We start from the raw sequence: 23829 nt of genomic DNA on the forward strand, positions 1-23829 counted from the left end.
AAATTAAAAAGAAAAATATCATCGTGAACTTAAAGGAATTGCTATTTTTCACTGGTATCTTTTTAAAAAGCAGACATGTCGTCTTTGCATTGCTTTCTGCAGGACTGATATGTACTGATATGGTCCTATTAGTTGTTAAATATTGAAATACATCCTTACTGGTTGGTAAAAAGCTGATGCTTTAAGCCACCTGGATGCTCCACCACAGTCTGTACTCTCCCCCAGGGACTCCAACCCTACATCTCTCCGCAATCCAACAACTAAAAGGTTGTCTCCAGGCATAGCAGGAAGCCTTAAGGACTCTGTTTCTGTACTACTTTGGCATCCATTCTGACTGCTGGTGCTGGGCCATCCCCACTGTTGAATAATTTTGAATCTCACCCCGACTTTCTGACTGTTCCATAAACCATTGTCATTTTAACTGTGTTTGTTTTCTGCCAACTAGAGTGTCCCATGGCCCTAGATCACCTGCTCTCGCTTACCTGTGTAGAACCAAAATTGAGTTGCATTATTTGCTGAGTAACCCAGAATAGCATTGTACTAGAACGAGTAGTCTCCTAAACCATGCTGCTTTTCTTCTGTATTTCTTTCAATGATGACAGTTTGGCCTAAGTTCTGTGTCCTCTTATTGTTCCTTCCAGTTCATTTTGCACCTTATAGGCCTCCAGATATCTCCCTGAAGCCTCTGCTCTTTGAAGTGCCCAGCATCACTACAGAGTCAGTGTTTGTTGGCCGGGATTGGGTTTTCCACGAAATAGATGCTCAACTTCAAAGTTCAAATGCCAGCGTGAACCAAGGAGTAGTGATTGTGGGAAACATTGGGTTCGGCAAAACTGCCATCATCTCCAGACTGGTGGCCCTCAGCTGCCACGGAACACGGATGAGACAGATCGCCTCAGACAGCCCACACGCCTCCCCCAAACGTACGTATTCCTTTTTAAATAACTCCCTGCTTCATTGCCCTGAAAGTTTTTCTGATAGATTAAGCCTTACATCCTTTTATTTTCTGATCTGCAAAACCTAACTTGCATGTGAGGACCATTAATTCAGAGTTGAGAGAAAGAATGTAATACTCTGTTTACATTTAACCCACATATCTAGCGGTCACCTAAGTGTGACTGAGAAAACCTTTCTGTGGGAATAAATTTATGAGTCTTCCCTCTGGCAGTCTGGCTAGTCTGTCCTTTGGATAATGACTGTAGCAATTGCTTATAAGAGGCATTTGCCTCCATCACTGTCAGCTTTTGCTCAGCCTGTGCCCATGTCTTCTTGTTACATGCCAGCACAGTCTGCTTGCAGCATTCGATTCCTTGCTCTTGATGTCAGTATTGCACTGCTTGGGCTTAAACTTCATTGTGTCCTTGAAGGGTTTCTCCTGCTTCCTTGTGAAAGGATGCTGAGATCTCGTATGTATTCATGCTCCTTTCATCCCAGGCCAGGCACAGCTTAATGATCACCACCAGGATCTTGTTTGTTTATTTCTAAAATACTTAGGTGGTCCTTAGCACCAGGCACTGTCTAAGAGCTTAACAAATATTAATTCATCCAATCCTCTTATCAACTCAGAGAGGTAGTTCCTATTATCATCATGTCACAGATAAGTGATCTGAGGCTCAAAGAGGTTAAGTAGACCTCCCAGGTTTCATAGCCAGTAAATGGTGAAACAAGTATTTGAGCCTAAGCAGTCTGGTTTCAGAAGCCATTCCCTTATCCACTTTGCTGTCCTGCCTCTCCTTAATGGAGGAACTCACATGAATAAAGGAGACGAGAGGAAAATAGATGTTCTTCCTATGCTCTGTATGTATAGAACCAGTCTACCTGGTTTCTGTTAGTTATGAGAAAACAAAACCAGAAACTATTGCTCTGCTAGTCCAAATCATTAATCTAGCTCACCACAAGTTTTCAGACAGCCACCACTAGAAACTTGAGATTATAGTAGTTACAGTGTCTAACACACGCTAGAAACTCAATAAGAGCTCACTGAGCACCCTCCAGACATTCTGGCTTCCTAATGAAATTAATTGACAGTCTTGTGTCATTAAGTGGGCACATTGTCTCTGGTTAACTAATAGACATCTCACGTGGAGAAGAAGGACTAGTGTGTACAGAGAAAACTGGTTGAATCAAGAGACCCTGTTTACCAGGATCTGGTAAGAATTGGTATGGAAGAATTCCTTTTTCACAAGCAATGTCATGCTTAGTTTCTACATGAAGCTTTTCTCAGGTAGATTGGCATTGTGTCATGAGAGTCAAGAGCTCAGATTTTGAGCCCAGCACTCCATTGACTGTATATACTCTGTAACCTTGAGAATTTTAATTGAAATTTTTAGATCTGTTTTCTCATCTGTAAAATGAGGAAGTGGGACTAAGTGATCTTTAAGATTTGTTCCTGTGTTAAAATTCTGTGGTTCTAAAAACATATCTTCTTGAAATTGAAAAGTGGTTGAAATTAACTTTCCAACCTATTCCAGTGTTTTCCTTTGAGCACTTAAATATCACACCAGACTACATTTTATCTGAGTACTCCAAGACTCTTTAACTCTTTGAGTATGTCAGAAAGAAAACCAGATAGCTAATAATCTCTCTGACTCCTCTATATATCACTGTTGAGATAACGTAATGGTAGAATCCTGTAGGACAGAATAAATCCCAAGGGCAAGAAGAGCTGCTTTCTCAGAAAGCAAAGGTATGTGGGAGTCCCTCCCAACTAAGGCTGGGAAAGCAGGAGTTAATAGAAAACAGTTCATGTGCTCCCCAAAGCAGAGGTTCTATAAAAGTAGTTCATTAAGTTATTCTCTAACATCCATTGCCTCTTATCTCCAGAGACACTCTAAAAATACCAGGACACTCCAGTTCTTGAGATAAATGTCCATTTGTTGTGACTGTAGATTTGGCCTGATAGTTAACTTTCCTTTTTTTTTTTTTTTCTTTTTTTTTTTCTTAATTTGAGAGAGACAGAGAAAGAGGGCACACAAGTGGGGTAAAGGGGCAAAGGGGAAGAGAAAATCTTAAGCAGCCTCCACATTCAGTGTGGAGCCTGACGCAGAGCTCGATTCCACAACCCTGGGATCATGACCTGAGCCGAAATCAAGAATCAGATGCTCAACCAAGTGAGCCACCCAGGCCCCCCTCTTTTTCCTTTTTGCCTGATAGTTAACTTTCAGAACTTGAAAACCGTGTCAAAGGAGAAAGAATATGTGGTTATATATTTATCAGAATTTCACAGAACTAGCAGTTGCCTTGTACATAATAATTTTTGTTGTAATCTGTCAGTGACCAAACTACATTCTACCTCTGCCATCTTAACAGAGCCACTAGCCCTTAAGAAGGGTCAAGAATAAGTGACTGATAAAGTGCAAGCTGTTTTTTGGCATTAATATGTTATTATGTAAGCCAGCACTGGGAATTTGACTGGCAGTAGCAGAATTTCTTTCATTAATGACTAAGAATGATGTCTGTATAGAGAATTGGCTTAACTTTTCACAGTTTAATTTACATCTAGCTTAGATAGGTTTATTTGAATTTCCATTGGCTTTCCTAACCCAGTGTCGGTGATACCAACGATACAGTTGTAGAAATAATGAAAACAAGGTAGAAAATCGTTGGCGCTCCCATCTCTGCATCATCTGTCTTCTCTCTTCTACCCCTGTCTCCTCCACACTGAGCAGCACTGCTGTGGAAGACGTGAGCAGTGTAGCCTGCGGTACCACATTGCCTGGCTCCGTCCTTCCCCCACAGACACTCAGCCCCCAGCCCACCCCCTCCTTGTCATTTCCCTGGGAAGGTACAGAAAAGCTGTCAAGGCAGGCACTAGCCTGTCATCTGCTTTCCGCCTACACCCCTTCCCAAACCTGACTCCCCCGTCAGGCTCCACCACCATCGTCATCAACCACCCCCTAGTACATACACACAAAGAACAAAAACATTTTGTAAAAATAGACCCGTTGTGTAATTTAGGCATTATTACGTTAACTACAAGTATACTCAGTACAGTAGTCAGGAAAGCTCTAATACAAGACTATCTTTCCCCATCACTAAGAGTCAGTATAGTTATTATTTGGATTTGACATTTGCCAGCAGCTGCCAACCCCCCAAACAGCTGTTCAGTAAGTCACCCCACCCTCCCTGCTCTGCTCATGTCAGTAGTCTGTTTTGCTGCTGCACATCGACTGCTGCCTACCTGTTAACTTATTTCTCCTGTTCCCTGAATACCAGAGAGTTAAGATACTCAGAAAAAAAAAGGAGGCCATCTCCAAAAGGCAGTAGCGAGAAGCCAGAGGGCATTTGGGCAATAATTGCCCCCAAAATCAAATATCAGATAAAGGGGAATGCAGTGGGGAGAAGGAGTGAGCCACAGAAATGATGCATCGACAGTCACTGCGCTTCACCTCCACTCACACATTTTCAGTCTTTTTCCACTGCTGCCACCCACTCGTACCCTCCTGCAGTTATTCTGAACTTGGCTCCGGTGACCAGAGCATTTACTCTCCCAGCAGATAGAAGAAGTCTCCATTCAGTCCTCGGGTGAGGAGTTCAGTGAGGACTCCCTTCCCTTATTCCTCCTCCTTTCCAGCGGCTCTTGACCATCAACAATCCCCTTATTTTGGTGTACCCATTTGTACTGTGGTCTGTAGTCGTGTATATAGTCTGTAATTCCTAGTGGAGATAAGACATTTCCTAAGTAGCATGAACAAGTGAAATTTTTTAAAAACAGTTTTATTAAGCTGTAATTCACATACCACATAGTTCACCCATTTAAATTGTTCAACTCAGTGCTTTTTAGTATATTCACAGAGTTCTACAGCTGTCACCATAATCTAATGTTAGAACACTTTTGTCCCCCCTAAAAGAAATGCCCATTGGTGATCAATCTCTATTCTCCCCTTAACTGCCTGCCTCTACCCCTACATAACCACTGATTTGTTTTTTGTTCCTACGGATCTCCCTATTCTGGGAATTTCATATAAAGAGTCATACAATATATGGTCTTTTGTAACTGACTTCTTTGAGTATAATATTTTCAAGGGTTATCCATATTGTAGCATGTATTGGTATCTCGTTTCATTTTATCATCAAGTACTATTCCATTGTATGGATATTCCATATTTTAATTGTTCATCGGTAGACATTTGGGTTGTTTTCACTTTTGCACTATTATGAATCTTGCTTCTTTGAACATCTGTGTACAAGTTTTGTGTGGATATAAGTTTTTATTTCTCTTGGGTCCATACCTAGGAGTAGAATTGCTGGATAATAGAACAAATGGAGTTTAACCAATCTTCCTTTAATTCAGGGTTTTATGATTATCTCATACAAACATCTCATCTTTTTAATCCAGATGTGGACGCCAACAGAGAGCTGCCACTCACACAGCCACCCTCAGCCCACTCGTCCATCCCCAGTGGAAGCTGCCCAGGGACCCCAGAAATGCGCAGGCGGCAGGAGGAGGCCATGCGGAGACTAGCCTCACAGGTACAGTAGGGCTCCCAGGGTGCAGACATGCCAGCTCCATTGTAACCCCAAGGGGCAAAGGTAGGGGGACCCTTGGCAAAGTGGACAAAACGTATACAGCTATACCATGAGACCGTGGGGAAAATTTTCTCTTCCGGCTCCTAGAAAAATGCTTTGTTATTATGGAATCAGAGCCTTTTTGTTTGAAAGGCCCTCAGAAATAACCAGAGTCCCATAATGAATAGATAAGGAAGTCGAGACTCGAAGAAGTTATATGATTTTCCCAAGATCACAGTATTAGCACTCAGCAGTTTTTTATTTTCACTCCTATTCAAAACTCGTCCTGCCATACTATACTGTCCATAATATTTGTTAGGTTTTTGAGTTTTAAATTTCTATTTTATTGAAAGTAACATATGCATGATTTTTGAAAATTGAAGAATACTCAAAGACTTATAATAAAACCCAGCAGTTCTTTTCCCCTCCTCACCCCACCCTCTCCCCAAAGGCACCACTTTCAACTCTTAGGGCTGTTCTTCTGATCTTTACCTCCACTGTTTCTAAATAATATTCATATACTGCTATAACTTTTTTCATCATTTTTATACGTTATCTATTGCTGCTTGTTAAGAATGTTGAGAATTTTACATCTTTCATTTTCCTTCCTCCCTCCACCATTTCAGTGTGGTTATATCATGATTTTTGTCAGAATCCACATTATAATATCTTCAGTATTAGTACTGTGCACATATGGTTCACTGTGGAACCAAGGATAATATTTCCTTCCTGAGCAATTTTGTTTTTCCTGGGATTTGAAATGCCTCATTTTAAAATTTGCTTATTCTTGCTGTGGTGGGGGAGGCGCCTAGCTGGCTCAGTCAGAAGAGCATGTAACTTTTGCTTGGGGTCATGAATTCAAGCCCCACATTGTGTGTGTAGCCAACTTACAAATTAAATTAACTAAATTAAATTAAATTAATTGGCTTATTCTTTTTTAAACCTATCGCTATAATCCATAATCCTTAATAACTTTGTAAAAAGCCTCTTGGTACAAGTTTACACATCAGTGTCATTTCCCCTGAGACATCCATCTCAGCTCAGGCTGGACCTAGGATGCTCTTGAGGCTAGTTGTTATCCTGGAAATTCCCATTACTTCTCTTCTGTGTTTGCTCCCACATCATCATCTTTCTTGATTTTATTCCTCATTTTGGTGGAACACGTCCACCAGTGGCTTCCTAAGAAAGAATGCACAGGAGGCAAGTTTTTGAAACTTAATGTTTCTAAAAGTATCTTTATTCCATTCTCATACATTACTGTTTATTTGACACAACATAATTCTAGGTTAAAAATAATTTTCCCTCAGAATTGTGAAGGCATTGCTCCATTGTCTTGAGCTTCTAATAATTTTGTTACTAAATAATTATTCTTATTCCTAGTTCTTTATACCTGTTTTTCTCTCCAGAAACTTTTAGGAACTTCTTTTTTATCAACTTTTTTCTTGGGTCTTTTTTCCATTTATTCTGTTAGCATCTAGTATAAACCTTATATAAACTTCAAATAATTTCTGTATTTTCAGTTCCCTTCCTCACCCCCCTCTTGCACAGGACCTGGTGCTTCCAACCTCATGCTTTTCTGAGGTTTTACAGCTGCTTTGGTTTAGTCCTGTTGTTATTACTTCCAGCAGGCATTTGTTTCACCTAATTCTATTTGTTAAGTCATTTATGAAGCCTATATCCACTTTCCATCCTTATATGTTATAAGCTGAGGTCATAGATAGATATCCCTATAGGTGGAGTTTGCATTTCTCTTCCTTATTCTCCATATTTTTGAGGATTTTCAAGAGAAGAACAAGAGTTTAAAATGTCTGTCTCCAATATTTAAAGAAATTTCTTGGCATGGTTAATTACTAATGAGGAACAGAGAGTCATCTGCAATATCATAAAGTTCTAACTTCTTCATGGAAATCCAGTCCACCCAGAGCCCAAAACAGCACATTTCCCCCAACTGCATTTTTAAGTGTCTCCACTTATCAGTGGGCCTTCTGAAAACAGTCTGAGATTTCCCTCATATTCATTGCTAACTCAGTGCAACTTTAAAAAAACATCGTTTTTTTTTTCTAAATAGTTTGTATAAACTAGTTCCAGCCTCTTCTTTAAAAGAATCTAAATAAATGTCACCTTGGAAATACTGTACACTGAATGCTGAAGTCCTTCCATCATTACAGTCACTCACATACTCACTTAGAATTGATGTGTGGAATGACTCTAATACAAGCCTGAAGTTAAGGTGGTGAACAGAACAGACAACAATCCCTGCTGTTACATGGCCCACGTTCTCGCGGTGGGAAAAGCCAGCAAACAGACATGTAATATGTCAGATCGTGACGAGTGCTGAAAAGAGCTCAGGGATTGTTGTCACTTCTTAGTCTCTCTCTCATCAAGAGAAAGAATCTCAAGATGTTTATGTTCAATATTCGGAAAATGTTACATATTGTTAGCAGGAAATTAGTGACTGCACTTACTTAAGAGGTGATCTCATTTTAAATTCCATGCTTGTGTCTATCTTAAGCAAAATACTGTATAAAATCATTTTTGTGCCTATAGATGGGATATTTTTAAATTTATATTAAACATTGTATACGAAATGGCCCTTTAAATTAAAATTAATGTTTATATTCAAGATTTGGAAAATGTTAAATATTGTAAATAGGAAATTAGTGATTGTTTACAGTTACTCAGAGAACATAATTTAAATTTCATGATTATTTCTTCCTTAAGCAAAATATGAATGCACCTTTTTGCACCCAGAGATGGGATATTTTTAAGTTTATAGTAAATGTTGTACAAGAAATCGCACCTTAGATTAAAATTAAATATTCTCCTGGTAATTGTGCCATGTGTTACATTTCAAGTATACAATTTGTTCTTAGTAGCCTAGAGCAGAAGCCAGCAGTCTTGCCTCTCGCTATAACAAGCCAGTAAGCAGAAACCTTTTCAATAAGATTTTGAAATCAATTAGTATTTTGATGAGGTAAGCTAATATATGTGAGTTAAAAGTGTTCTTGAAAAACCTCTTGATTTGACAGACAAAGTTCTTAGTGCCAATTCTTGTGTATCAATAATTACCATTGGTATTTTCAGGATGTACTGTTAGGTGGGGAGGAAAGTACAAAGGAGTGTCGATGGGATGCTAACTTTCATATAATAAAGAAAGGGATATAAAAAAATACATGTGTACCTGCTTATTTGTCCAAAAAAAATGTAGGAAGGATAAACCAGAAAGAAAAGATACTGGTTACCTAAAGCAGATGGGTAGGAAAGAAGGGGAGTAGAAAGAAATGGGTAATGAGAATGGGGTACAGGGATGAAGAGCAAGTGACACTTCTCTGAATATATCTTTTCGTATAGCTGTGACTCTTAGAAACATGGTAATGTTTCACTTACCCAAAAAATAATTAAAAATAACCAGTATGTGGGGGCTGGGGAGCCCAAAGTGTAATGCAAACACTCACAAATACACCCAACTGTATTTCACATAAATAACATGACCACACTGAAAGAAGGCAGAGGAGAAAAGAACTTAAATAAGTTTGGAAGGTAACATCTTGACTGAATACCGTAAGGCTAAAGACAAAAAAGAACTGTGCATAAATGCTATATTCTAATTAATAAATGTTTTCTCACAGGAGCATGGCTCACAGTTTTGAAAATCCTTCATGTATTTATTAGAAATGATTGAATAAATAAATGTATTGTAAATAGCAAGACCAGGTTTCTCATTGTTGGAGAAAGAAGTTAAGAGATGAAGAAAAGGAAATCTAAAGAGAGCCAGGTGATACTGAATTGAAATCTGAGGTATTAGTATATACTCACAATTTTTAATATATATATCTATAGATGTTTCTATAGATATATATAGAGAGAGATACAGCAATATAGATAAATCTTCATATGTGAGTTAATATATTACATGCATTTCCTAGCTCTCTCCACTGAGAGGGCCCCAAGTCACAGTCACTTCAGTAGCAATATGCACACCTAACTAATTCAGATCTTGTTTTCTAACATCATTCTCCAGTAAAAGAAACCAGGGCTCTGAAGAGGTTAGATGATGCCAGGTCTGGGGCAGGGTAAATACAAGATGAGCCTGGAGCATCTTCTGATACCAGAAAGCAAGGAAGTGCTTTTAAAAAGATGGGGGGCAGGGGGCGGTGTGTGTGCTTCTTGAAAGAGCCCAGACACCAACCCGAAGGAGATCCTAATGTCCAAAGCCAGACCAAAGTGAGCAACAAAATAAATACAGTATTGGATATAACCAATGGAATAAAATAATCCATATATATTAAATCACTCAAGTAAATAGATGAGAGAGAAGGGACAGCTCTTTATTCCAGTAGAATTCCAATAATAAATGTAGAAGGAAAGAAGGAAATAGAAAATCACTATTAGGCAAACACCACGTGATAATTGTTATAGACAAGATCCACTGATGGATACTAAAGTTAGTGGGCAAAAGTTTGAGGAGAAACAGGATTTGCATTGTTTCAAAGTGTCTCCCCCAAGATATTTATTAACTACGAAGGGAGAGAGAGTAACTTTATAGTACAGAAATCTGGCAGAAATCTTTACCTTAACCAAGGTGATGAAGGTCGGCATCACCAGTGACAAGACATGTCAACATCATGACCCCATGATATGATCCATGAGAAGGACACAACATTGTTTTTGTGGTATTCTTGCCCAAAAATCTCAGTTGGATTATGAGGAAGGCCTCAGACAAACTCAGACTGACATTCACCAGAATAACTGGTCACTACTCTTCGAAAGTGTCAAGGTCATGAAGACAAATACCAAAAAGCTCTTACAGACTACAGGAGTCTGAGGAGAAATAGCAACAATAAATGCAGTACAGGGTCCTGGATAGAATCTTGTTGCAGAAAAAGGACATTAGTGGAAAACTAGTAAAATCTGAATAATGCCTTTACTTAACAATACTATGCCAGTGTTATTTCCTAGCTCTGATAATCATTCATTGGTTATGTAAGATATTAATAAAAAGAGAAGCTGGGTGAGGGATATACGGAAATTCTGTGTACTACTTTTGCAACATTTCTGAAAGTCTAAAATTAGTTCAAAATAAAAAGTTAAAAAGTAAATAAAACTCTTACTACCAAAAAAAAAAAAAAAAAAAGTAGAGCTCTGAGCTGGAAAATTACTGAGGCAGAACCCAAGTCTGGGAGCTATTCTTAGCTTCCAGCCTGAGTGAGGATTAGAGTTGGGGGACAGGGAAAGGGAAGAGGTCATTATTCATACTGAACCTCCTGGTCCCTGGAAATCTTGGAAGCCACACTAACGTGTTGGAAGCGATGCGCTGAGCAAGAAATCAGGTGGGGATGAGGAGATGCAAAAAGTGATGAAAAGAAGACAGGGAGTAAGAGTATGAGAGCAGACCTGAGGGAGAGCACTTGCAGCATTAGAATTTAAACGATACAAATGCGAGTCATTACGCAAATCAGATGTTTATGTCCAAATGAATTCCACATAGAGCTGTCTTTTCTTTATATGAGATTAGCTTAGTCCTGTCACAGATTATTCATTTCTTTAAAGTGGAAAATGGTCTTTGGAGAGTGAAGGCCTGGGACTTGTAACGCAAACCTGACAGATTTCCTGCCACTCAGTCATTTGATTAGGGCCTTTGATGAGGATTATACTTCATTTTATGATTTCTTGTATACAGCATTAAGTCAAAGCTTTTTTTTTTTTTTTTTTTTTTTTGAGATTTTATTGTTTACCTGGGACTTGTAACACAAACCTGACAGATTTCCTGCCACTCAGTCATTTGATTAGGGCCTTTGATGAGGATTATACTTCATTTTATGATTTCTTGTATACAGCATTAAGTCAAAGCTTTTTTTTTTGAGATTTTATTGTTTAAGTAATCTCTACATCCAGTGTGGGGCTCAAACCCACAACTCTGAGATCAAGAGTCACATGTTCCACCAACCGAGCCAGCCAGATACCCCAGATCAGAGCTCTTTATACCCAAAGCTATACTGACCTCTGGTCTTTTCTTTTGTCTATATAGCCTACAAACCTATCCTTTTCTTTCTTCCCCTCATAGGAGTAATCTAAAATTTACTTGCTGTCTTCCCCAAAGAATTAATATAATTCTGGTCATATTGGGCATACTTTGAATAGAATTATTTCAACAAAAAGTGTAGAGATTTAACATAAAAACTTGAGATGGAGAAAAATTAATATGGCAGACATAGCTGAAAATGAAATTTCAGCACATCACCAGGAGAGACAAAAGTTCCCAAGGAGAAAGGTTTCACCCACTGGTTTACTAGGGGTGGACTAATTCTGAATCACTTCCAAGAAGTTGGAATAATAGTGACTGAATATAGGTGGCTGTGATAACTTTCTCAAAGCTGTAGGGAGGGATCTAATACCACTGAACACTGGTACGATGAGAGACTGAAGAAAAAAACCACATTACCAGACTTGTTTCCTATTTTATATGTAGGAAAAGTTGTAAATGAGGTCAATAGATAATTTGGAGGAAGTACCAAATAGTTTGGACAAATGTACAGATGTTTGTAAATTACTGTGTATGTATTGTGTGCTGCACAACTACTTTGAAATGTCTAGTAAATAACCTATTTTGAGCCACACTTCATATTTTGTGATGTTGAATGGTCTTTCTGCTTGAATCGAGCAAAGCAGTCGAGATTTTATATTTGGAATGCCAAAGGAATATTTTAAATTAAGAGAAAGGTAACCACAGAAGGGGTATCTTTGTTAGATAAAACCTCACTCAGCCAAGAGCACAGATGATTTTTAATAAAACCAGTAAGAGAAACCTCTTCCCAAATTTTAGAATTTTTATCTTCCAACTTCTATCCCATGACTTTAGGTAAAGGGTAAGTTATAGCTGATTTTCTTAGCTGTGCTTGGCCTCCACATGTGGAATCAATTGAGGTAAAATATGATGAAAGTTCTTATTGATTCAGAGGTTTGCTGTTTGCTTCTTATGAAGTGGATATTTGTATCCATGCAGACATAACCACTGACATTCACTGTTCATTGAGAGAACAGAGCAATTGCTGCCAGGTTTTCTCTTTGGTTCCTTATATTGTGCTTGTGATAGGCAGTAAAGCAGTGACCAATCCATCTGAAGAAAAGAGTGGAGATTTTTAGAATATAACTTCTTATTTCCAGTTCCATATTGTGTTCAGATATCATTGCTTCACTCAGAAGCAATTCCTATCGTCAGTCTTATGTGTATAGTAACATCTGCCCATATTAAGGTTTTGTGTGTATGCTTAATGAGAAGGATTTCAGTTTTTTTTTTTTAAGTGACATTTCTAGTATTTGTTAAAGATGACCATACCTATAGGTCAGGAGCCTTTTCAGAATTGAACACTTTAATGGATGATTGTTCTCTGAGAAATGATAGAAGAACTGAAGTCCCAGTGGTATATCTATATCTCCTAGGGCAATTTTCAGGTGCCTGAAGACGCAAAGCCAGTAGCTAAAAAAAAGAGAGACTATACAGAATCTTGATGATGATGATGATGATGATGATGATGATGATGATGATGATGGAGAGGAGGAGGAGGGTGATGATGATGATGATGATGATGATGATGATGATGATGATGATGATGGCAGCATCAGCTAGCATCACTGTGGACCTACTTTGTCCTGAGCTCCATGCTGAGTACTTTCCATATATTCAGGCTAAATCTCCCCTGCCAATTTCATGTTACCTCCTCAGTCCCATCACGTTTGTGAGTAGTACTGAGTCAACAGAGTGCTATAGATTAAAACCACCCTGGGTGGCTCATTTGGTTGAGCATCCGACTTCAGCTCAGATCATGATCTCGCAGTTCATGGGTTCGAGCCCTGTGTCAGGATCTGTGCTGACAGCTCAGAGCCTAGAAGCTGCTTCAGATTCTGTGTCTCCCTCTCTCTGCCCCTCCCAACTTGCACTCACTCTCTAGCTCTCTCTCGTTCAAAAATAAATAAACATTAAAAAATACATAAAAAAAAAAAAACCACTCTCTGCACTTGGTCTTGAGGCAAAGAAAACAACCAGGAGGTATGGAGTGAGCTCTGTGCAAATTCTGACCAAAAAAACACCCTAGAGGTTAAAACCAGGTTCCAGCCAGACAGCCTAGATCCTGGATGATATTAAGACTCACACATTTTCTAAAGTTCTTTGAATTTAAGACCTGCATCTAACAAAACTCTCACTCCTTTTTTGTTTCCTCTCATCTAATTCTGATTGTCTCTGGATGCTAGAAAATATTTAATGTTAATTCTTAAATCTGAATTATTTTTATAAAGCTATTTATAAAGCACATTAATTTTAAAAAGTAAGGACTTAATAAGCATATGTGGTTATTGAGATTAACATGGTTTTCCTGTGATTATTTTATTCCTAATGCTTTGTTACAAGATTGGAGTTTTTCCTTTACTGTTCCGTGCTCAGTACCTATTAGAGAGATTAATGTAAATCTTTATTCTCAGTCTTATTTCCTATCTCTTATAATCCAAAACCCACATCCTGCAAAGGAATCTTCTAATCCAAAACTCAGTTTGCATTTATAAATTTTAATTGTGAATTATGATATATGTATACAATAGAAATATTGTATCAGATTTCTGATCTTACATAAATCAGGCAGTTTCTAAGATAGCAGCTTTTGTTTTCACTTGAAAAAGTTGAGGAATGGGGAGACAGAAGACAGTGTTAGAGAATGATCATCCAATAACCATGGCTCTTGTTCCCAGTAAACCTATTTGTATTCTCATCCTTCTGTTGTAGGTGGTTGCCTATCACTATTGCCAAGCAGATAATGCCTACACCTGCCTGGTACCAGAATTTGTCCACAATGTTGCTGCCCTGCTCTGCCGCTCACCTCAGCTGGCAGCCTATCGGGAGCAGCTTCTTCGGGAGCCTCATTTACAGAGCATGCTGAGCCTTCGGTCCTGTGTTCAAGACCCCATGGCCTCCTTCCGGAGGGGAGTCCTGGAGCCCCTGGAGAATCTCCACAAAGGTACAGAAGGCAAAGAAGGTGAAAGGTGGAAGCTTTGGAGCCCAAGTTCACCTAGAGTGTGTCATAGAAATGAGTATTTTTATTACATTGCCAAAACCGAATGTTCCATAGCTGATGTCCCACAGGATACAGTTAACAGATAAAAGATTTTTCTTGAAAAAATAAAACTTCATATGGGAAATGCTACTCCCTCCTTCTTTATAAAGATTCTCATTTCCAAAAAGAATACATTTTCCTTGCACTAAACATAGTAGAGCTTCTAGTCATTTCTGTAGAATTCAAAAAATCAGTAAAGCCATGACTCCAGCTCAGTGCTGTGGAGTTTGTGTGGTTAGAAACCTCCTCATCTTTATGTTTGGTATTTTTTTTATTACTTCACAGTTGAGGTAGAATGAAATGGCATCCATGGTCTCACAACTGTGTGTGTGTACTACAAATCAACTTTCCATTAAAACTATTTAGAAGGCATTGAAGATATTTTTAAGAAGTGGGGGAAAGTATGAAATGGAATCCGTCTCCCTATCATGCCTCTCCTCCCCTTTTCCTCTGCAGCCCCAGTGTCCACCATGGCGTACGTTTAGGCATCTCCTTCACCCTTGTCTGCCCCATCCCTTTTTAACAATTTTTTATCAGTGCTGGAAACCAGAGGAAAGGACTTGAGTGAGCCTGAGGTTCCTGAGCAATCCTGTTTATCCCTGAGAGACTTTTACATCTTTCTTGAGGGTTTCAGAGGTACTCAATAAGAAAAAGTGATTATATGGGGCGCCTGGGTGGCGCAGTCGGTTAAGCGTCCGACTTCAGCCAGGTCACGATCTCGCGGTCCGTGAGTTCGAGCCCCGCGTCGGGCTCTGGGCTGATGGCTCGGAGCCTGGAGCCTGTTTCCGATTCTGTGTCTCCCTCTCTCTCTGCCCCTCCCCCGTTCATGCTCTGTCTCTCTCTGTCCCAAAAATAAATAAACGTTGAAAAAAAAAAATTAAAAAAAAAAAAAGAAAAGAAAAAGTGGTCATAGTTTCCATTCTCCTGGCCGCCATCTTCAGTTATTTCAATCTCCATACTAGTTACTTGGGTATCAGAGTTTCAGACTTTTCAACTCTGATGACCTGTCTACACCTCTCCTACCTGTTAGCTTCTCTATACCCCAGACTTTTTTAAACCTTGGAATTTCTCCACAGGTATTTTGAAGCATATTTTCTGTACAGTTAGTCTGCATCCTGCTAATTGCACCTTCATGATGTTTCTTACATCCATCAATCTCCTATTCATTCCTGCCATTGTGAACCCAAAGGCCATTCAATGACCTTTGCTCACAGCATCATATCGATTACTATCTTCCTGGTCTTCTCTAGTTTTTTGGTTTAGTGCTTCTTTCACATCATAGCACAGAAAATTATAAAAATTTGTGTCGCATACTAGGATAAAAAATTCACAACTCCTTATGGCTAGACATAAATGGCCTTGAAGTTGCAGCTATGCCAAGCCCCCAGTACCTTGAGGGCTAAAAGGATTCATTTTTAAGCACACCTCTAACCCCTTTGTGACCTATCTGGTGGGGAAGCTCAGCCCCACCCTCGGCGGTCTTCTAGACTTTATATACTGCTTCCAAATAAATCTTCATCAAGTTTTCCTTTCATCACTCAATTTCCCTGTTCAGAAACCTCCAATGACTCCCTGTTGCCTAATGAATTAACTTCCAGCTTCTTAGTCTAGCATTTAAGGTACTCAATGGCATGGATCCAACCCACTTTCCAGCCTTACTATATACTCTTATCTGTATTAATCCTGTGTTTAAAATGTAAAATATTCACCAGTTCTTAAACACTCACCGACATTTTCCTGCCTTCATACATTTGCTCATTGTTTCCTTTTCTTGTTATGCCTTCTGCTTACACCTCTGTCAAAATTCTACCTGTCTTTCAACAACCAGCTTAAATGCCGCTTCATTCATAAAATGCTTGCTGATCCACCTGTCACCCTATATAGAGCATCCTTCCAAATTGACATTAGGGGTTTTTTTATTTCTAATTTATGATACTTAACACATTGTTATATGCATAATAAGAATTTAAAATTTTATCACTAACTTCTACAGAACTATATGTCAAATACTATACTTTGTGCTTTATAAGAATTAGTTGTTTACTTGTCCTATCCCTTTATTTTTTATACTACTGAAATTAGGAACCTTTGCTCATACATCTTTTATCTTTCGTAGTGGTTATCTCACCTTGAACATAGTAGTCATTTCAGGAAATAAAGTTTGAACAAATGAGTGAACATAGAAATTGCTCACAATACCGAGTGCCTTGATGGAAGGATAGTGATAACACGGACCTGCATCCTAGGCTGATTCAAGGAGAAGATCCAAATGCTTGCAGACTCAGCTCTGGAGTCTCAACCATGACTAACATGTTTTAATTTTGCTTCTGGATATATTTGCTGCTCACATAGGTCTCCAGAAACAGCTTTAGATACCCTTATTGTTAAATATTATTCTAAGTGAATTTAATTATTCTACCTAATTCCCATGTTCTTTTAAAACAAAATCTCCATCATGATCAATAGCTAGAAACACAATTTATAAAATAAATGAAATACTAAAAATTATTTTATTAACTTATAAGGCAGGAAAGAGAATAAAAAATTTTTTTGAAAGATGGAATGAGAGGTAATAAAAGACAGAGCATAGAGAATACAGTCAGTGATACCATAAAAGTGTTGTACGGTGACAGATGGTAGCTACACTGGTGATGAGGATAGCATAATGTATGGAGAAACTGAACTGTGTTACATACCTGAAACTAATGTAGCATTGTGTGTCAACTGTACTTAAGCTAAAAATGTTTTTAATTAAACTTTTTGAAAAATAAAAACATAAGAAAATAAAATGAGTGTTGTGTTAGGCTGCTACAAAAAGAAGCATTAAGTCAAGCAGAGAAAGAAAAATACTATATGATCTCATTTATCTGTGGAATCTAAAAAAAAAAAAAAAAAAACGAAAAAAAAAAAAAAAACCATCTCATGGGTACTGAAAACAGGTTGGTGGTTGCCAGACATGGAGGGTGGGGTATGAGAAATGAAAGAATGGGATCAAAATATACAAACTTCCAATTATAAAATAAATAAGTCATGGAGATGTAATATACAGCATGGTGACTATAGTAATTATACTGTATTGCATATTTGAAACTTGCTAAGAGAGTAAATCTTAAAAGTTCTCATCACAGAAAAGTTTGTAATTGTGTAAGGTGATAGATGTTCGCTAGACTTGTGATTATCATTTTACAGTGTACACAGATATCGAATCATTATGTTGTAGTCCTGAGAGCAAAAAAAATCAAATTAAATGTTTTTAAAAAGATGATAGACTTAAAATCCATCATACCAATAATCACATTAAGTTTAAATGGACTGAGCATTTCTATTAAAAGGCAGAAACTTTGAGACCAAATAAAAAGCAAGACCCAACAATATGCTATAAGACAGGTCATCTAAATACAAAGACGCAGATTAAAAGGATAGAAAAATATATACCTTGTAACCACAGAGCATAAGAAAACTGGAGTGTTATATTAATGTGAGGCTGAGTAGACTTCAAGACAAGTAGTGTTACCAGAGGGGCATTTGATAAACATAAAAGGACCAATTCCTGGGAAGATAAAAATAATCCTAAGTGTGTATATACCGAATAACAGAGGCACAAATTATGTGAATCATTGTCAAATTGCCATGTTGTACCCCTGAAATGAATATAACATTGTGTATCAACTGCACTTCAATAGTAAATATTTGTATGAAAAAAATTATTTCAAAATAAAAATTTTAAGTTAAAAAAATACATGAGTTGAAAACTGATAGAACTGAAGAGATAAACAGGCAAATAATCATAGCTGGAGATTTTAACACCTCTCAGTAAGTGTTAGAAGAAGCAGATAAAAAGTAAATATATAGAAGATTTAAACAACACTATCAACCAACCTGATACACTCGCAATTTACAGACTACTACCCAGTAACTACAGAATATACATTCTTCTCAAGTGCACAAGGACCATATTCTGGGCTATAAAACCAAGTCTGAAGATTTCAGGAAATTAAAATCTTATGGAAAATATCATCTGAGATAATGGAACTAAATAAGAAACCAATAAAAATAAAATCCTCAAATATTTAGAAATTTAACAACATACTTCCAAATAATCTTTGAGACAAAGAAGAAACCACAAAGGAAATTATAAAATATATCAAAATGAGTAATATAAAATCAACATCTAACTTTCTGAGTTAATAAACTAAAAAAAATGAGGAAAATAAACCCAGAGTAAGCAGAAAGAAGAAAATAGTAAAAACAAGAATAGACATCAATAAATAGAAAAAATTTAACATTTAAAATGAGTAAACCACTAGCAAGACTTATCATGGAAATGAGAAAAGAAAAACTCAAATTAACATCAGGAATAAAAGAGGAGATAGCACTACAGTTCCTATAAGACATTAAAAGAAAAATAAGGAATTAGTATGAAGACCTTTATAACAAAAATCCAGTGACATAAGCTGGACAAAATCTCCAAAAAATATAGCTTACCAAAAGTGACTCAAGAAGAAATAGAAAATCTGAATAGCTTTATCTAGTCAATTTAATTTGTAATTTAAAAAAAAATTTAACATTTATTTATTTTTGAGAGACAGAGTGTGAGCAAGGGAGGGGCAGAGAGAGAGGGAGACACAGAATCTGAAGCAGGCTCCAGGCTCTGAGCTGTCAGCAGAGAGCCCGATGCAGGGCTAGAACTCACGAACTGTGCAGTGATGACCTGAGCTGAAGTCGGACGCTTAACAGACTGAGCCACCCAGGCGCCCCTTAATTTGTAATTTAAAAGAAAAAAAAAAATCTTCAACAAAAATACTACAGGCTCATATGGTTTCACTGATGAATTGTTTTCAATATTTAATGAAGAAATAATATCAATCATACACAAATGTTTTCAGAAAAATAGAGAAAGGAACATTTCTCATTTTGTTAGACAAGTATAATACTGAAACCAAAATAAGGTACAGATCTTGCAAGAAGAGAAATTCGGACCAGTATTCCTCATGATCATAATAGCAACATCCTGAAAAATTTAATAGCAAATCAATTAATTCTACTTGATCAGACATGCAAGGTTTAACATAGTGTAATTCATCATATTAACAGAATAAATGAGAAAATCTATATGTCTTTATATAAATATGTGTATGTAAAAAACATATGTATATATATAATCTTCTCAATAAATGCAGTAAAGCATTTGACCAAATATTACAATTAATGATAAAAACTTTCTGAGGAATAGAAGAAAACTTAGTCTAATAAAGAAAACTCCAAAAAACATACAGCTAACAATGAAATGTTAAATACTTTCCCTCTAATATCCAGAGCAAGACAAGAATGTTCCCTCACTCATACCACTTGCATTTAACATTCACCATTCCACTGGTAGCCCAAGCTACCATAATAAGAAAGCAAACAAGCAAGTAGTAAAGATTGGAAAGGAAGAAATAAATCTGTCTTTATTTGAAGATTTTTTTTACCTAGGATATTCTAAGGAATCTACAAAAGAAAAATTAAGCCAACTTGAACTAATAATAAATATAGAACTTCAGGCTATCAGGTCAATATGCATATATCTATTGTATTTTTATACTAGCAGGATAAAGTTGAAAACTGAAACTTCTAAAGTAGTGTGGTAGTTTTAAAACATGGCTGCAAATTCTTTGACATTCCTTCCACCCAGAGTTGGGGGGTCTGTGTGTCCTCCCCTTGAATCTTAGCAGGCTTATGACGGCTTCAACAAACAGAATACTACAAAGTAATGCTATGTGACATCTTGAGCCTGGGTCATAAATGCCCATGCAGCTTCCATCTTGTTTGGAGGATTCCACTGTCATGTGAGAAGTAAAGAAGTGAAAACCACATGAGAGGCCATATATAAGTGTTCTAGTTGACTGTTTCAGACATCAAGTAATTCTAGCCCTGACATGTGAGGTTTTGTTCCAGATGATTTCAGCCCACAGCCATGTAACTAACCTCTAGTTGTCTGATACAGCAGTAGATAACTGGAACAAATAACTTTTTCTGCAGCATCAAAACACTTAAGAATAAATGTAACAGCTGTATAAGACCCCCACAGTGAAAGCTGCAAAACATTGCCGAGTGAAATTAAAGAATTTAGTAAATAGAAAAAGTATACCATGTTGGTAGATTGGAATTTTTCCCCAAACTGGTCTGTAGATTCAACATAATCCTAATGAACAAAAGATTTAGATACTTCACAAAAGAAGATATACAGATGTGCCTACAAGCACATGAAAAGGTGTTTAACATCATTAGTCATGAGGAAAATGCAAATTAAAATCACAATGAGACACCACTTTATTCCCACTAGAGTAGTTAAAATTTAAGTTGAACATCAAATGTTGGTGAGGATGATAAGCAAGTGGAACTCTCACACATTGCTTGTGGGAGTATAAAATGGTACAACTACTTTGGAAAACTATTTGGCAGTTCCTTATAAAGTTAAATATAAATCTACTTTATGACCAAGAAATTCTATTCCTATGTATTTACCCAAAAGAAATGAAAACTTAGGTCTACAAAAAGACTTGTACAGGGATGTTCATAGCAGCTTTTTTCATAGTCGTCAAAAATGGGATACAACCCAAATGTCCATCAACAGAAGAATGGATAAACAAATTGTAGTATATTCATTCCATGGACTATTTCATAATGTTGAAAAGGAACAAACTAATAATACACTCAGCAATGTAGATGAATCTCAAAAACATGGTAAGCAAAGGAAGCAAATGTATAGCGATAAAAGAGTGATTGCCTGTTGAGGATTGACTATGAAGGAACCTAAGGGAATTTTCTGGAGTGAGGGAAATGTTCTATATTTTGATTGAGATGTTAGTTACATGAGTGTATATATTTGTCAAAACTGATCAAAGTGTACAATTAAGACCTTTGCAATTAACTGTATATAGTTTATCACAGTAACTTTTAAGATAGAGAATTTAAAATTTGTTTAATATTTATTTGAGAGAGAGAGAGAGAGAGAGAGAGAGAGAGAGAGCGAGCACAAGCAGGGGAGGGGCAGAGAGAAGGAGAGACAGAATCCCAAGCAGGCTTCACACTATCAGCACACAGCCCTATGCAGGGCTTGAACTCACAAACTGCGAAATCATTACCTGAGCTGAGATCAAGAGTCAGACGCTTAACCAACTGCACCATTCAGGGACCCCTAAGAGAATTTTTTAAAGGTACCTGAAGTTTTCCTTCCAGGAAAGTTCAGTGGAAAACATTTCCAGTTTAGATTCAAAAGCCAGGTTTCAAATTGTACATTTTTCTTTAAAAAACTGAGTCAGTATTTTCACAATACTTTAAGATTCTACAAGTGTGGTGACTAAACCACATACATACATACATACAAACATACATATATACATACATACAAAGCAAATGGAAAAGTTTTGAAGTCTCCTGGTGAGCTTTTGCTTCAGCCACCAATATGCAATGAAAGGAGTTACTAATTTGTTATCATAACTGAAAGGAAGGTAATTCATATGTAATGTGCAGCTTTTCTGAATGAAAATGTCTGATATGAGCCTTATTTTTTCACTTTTGATAATTCCCATACAATATACCAGTAATAAAATCCCATGCATTAGGATTTAGTTCTGACTTCAGTACTGGCTACCGTCTCTTCTCTTGCAGCCTCTGTAATTCTTGTTTCCCTCAGATACGCAGGCAGTCTTAGAATGGGGCTGCTAAGGACATCAGTTCCTGCATTTAAGTGTACATGTAAGTGAGAGCAGTGGAGAATCCTTGGTGAATATGTATTTTACAAGGCAATAAAAAACAAAGGTTAAAGGGCTTAGAAGCTTTTCCAAGAAGCTTTTCCAGGGACATGTCAGCTAGAACAGTGGCTCCTAAGCACCAGTCGATTTGAAGTTTCCATTAGTCCACTACAAAATAAAAAAATAGAAATAGCCTAGAATTTGTGTGGATGTAAATATAAATATAGTTTGGTATATATTTGTATGTAAAGATTATGTCTTTCCTGTTTTTTAATATTAAAATATTTTTGTTCTATGAATAAATGGTGATAGTAAATGGTAGTTGCACTTTAAATGTTCCTACATGGCAGGGCGCCTGGCTACCTCAATCAGTAGAGCATGCAACTGTTGATCTTTGAGGCGGTGAGTTCAAGCCCCACATTGGGCATAGAGCTTACTTTTAAAAAAATAATAATAGGGGCACCTGGGTGGCTCAGTCAGTCAATTATCTGATTCTTGATTCCAGTTCAGATCATGATCTCATAGTTTGTGAGTTCAAGCCCCACATCCCTGCATCTGGCTCTGCACTGACAGTACAGAGCCTGCTTGGGATTCTCTCTCCCCCTCTCTCTGCCCCTCCCCCACTCTCACTTGTGCCCTCTCTCTCTTTCTCTCTCTCCCTCAAATAAACTTAAAAAAATAATAATATTATTACTAATAAATAAGTAGTAGCAATCCTTTGTTGGTTCCCAGTTATTTTTTTAATTTTCACTTGTCTATAAATCTTTATGGCTACTGATGATATAGACTATGTATTTAACCTACAGAGGGGTGCCTGGATGTCACTTGGTTGGGCATACGACTCTTGATTTTGGCTCCAGTCATGATCTTGCAGTCTGTGGGATTGAGCCCCCACATTGGGCTCTGTGCTGGCAACACAGAGTCTGCTTAGGATTCTCTCTCTCCCTGTTTCCCTGCCCCTCCCTCACACATGCACTGTCTCAAAATAAATAAACAAAATTAAAATAAATAAATAAATAAATAAATAAATAAATAAATAAATAAAAATAACCTACAGAAGTTTGAAAATGAGCATGCAGAAGCATTCTTGTAAGGCTGGTTGCATTTGAGAGGTGAAGTCTACAGATCATTAAAGCCTCATCTCTTAAATTTATAAAACTGAAAAATCTTTTAGGAGTACTTCTCATTGTTTTTACAATGTTAGTACCATTTGGAAATCCTTTGCACTTATTCCGAATCCTAAAAAATGTAATCTTAGATAAACGTGATGCCCTTATTTCTTAACAGATGAAATATTTTTGACACTTCATATCCCCTATATTAGTAGATAATTTCTAAGTAACCACTTCAAGGAAGCAAATCTCAAAAAAAGAAAAAAAAATAGCCACGATTTAGAACAAATCATTATCTTAAGTAGGGCACACATTTCCTTTTTTTCCCCCTTTTTTTAAAAAAAGAAATCATACATTGTCTGCTCATGA

The 23829-nt window shown here is 37.2% G+C and overlaps 1 protein-coding gene across 13 annotated transcripts in view; it reads left to right on the forward strand.

Moving 5' to 3' along the window:
- TANC2 (tetratricopeptide repeat, ankyrin repeat and coiled-coil containing 2) overlaps positions 1-23829 on the forward strand; it is a 379268-nt gene that overhangs the window by 278119 nt on the left and 77320 nt on the right. For all 13 annotated transcript variants that reach the window (XM_045044003.1, XM_019818072.3, XM_045044005.1 and 10 more), the window contains 3 exons: positions 642-923; positions 5339-5472; positions 14285-14516. In XM_045044003.1, the coding sequence (XP_044899938.1) occupies positions 642-923; positions 5339-5472; positions 14285-14516 (648 nt within the window). The remainder of the gene's footprint in view (positions 1-641; positions 924-5338; positions 5473-14284; positions 14517-23829) is intronic.

The sequence above is a fragment of the Felis catus genome, chromosome E1, assembly GCF_018350175.1.
Source record: "Felis catus isolate Fca126 chromosome E1, F.catus_Fca126_mat1.0, whole genome shotgun sequence".
Lineage (NCBI taxonomy): Eukaryota > Metazoa > Chordata > Mammalia > Carnivora > Felidae > Felis > Felis catus.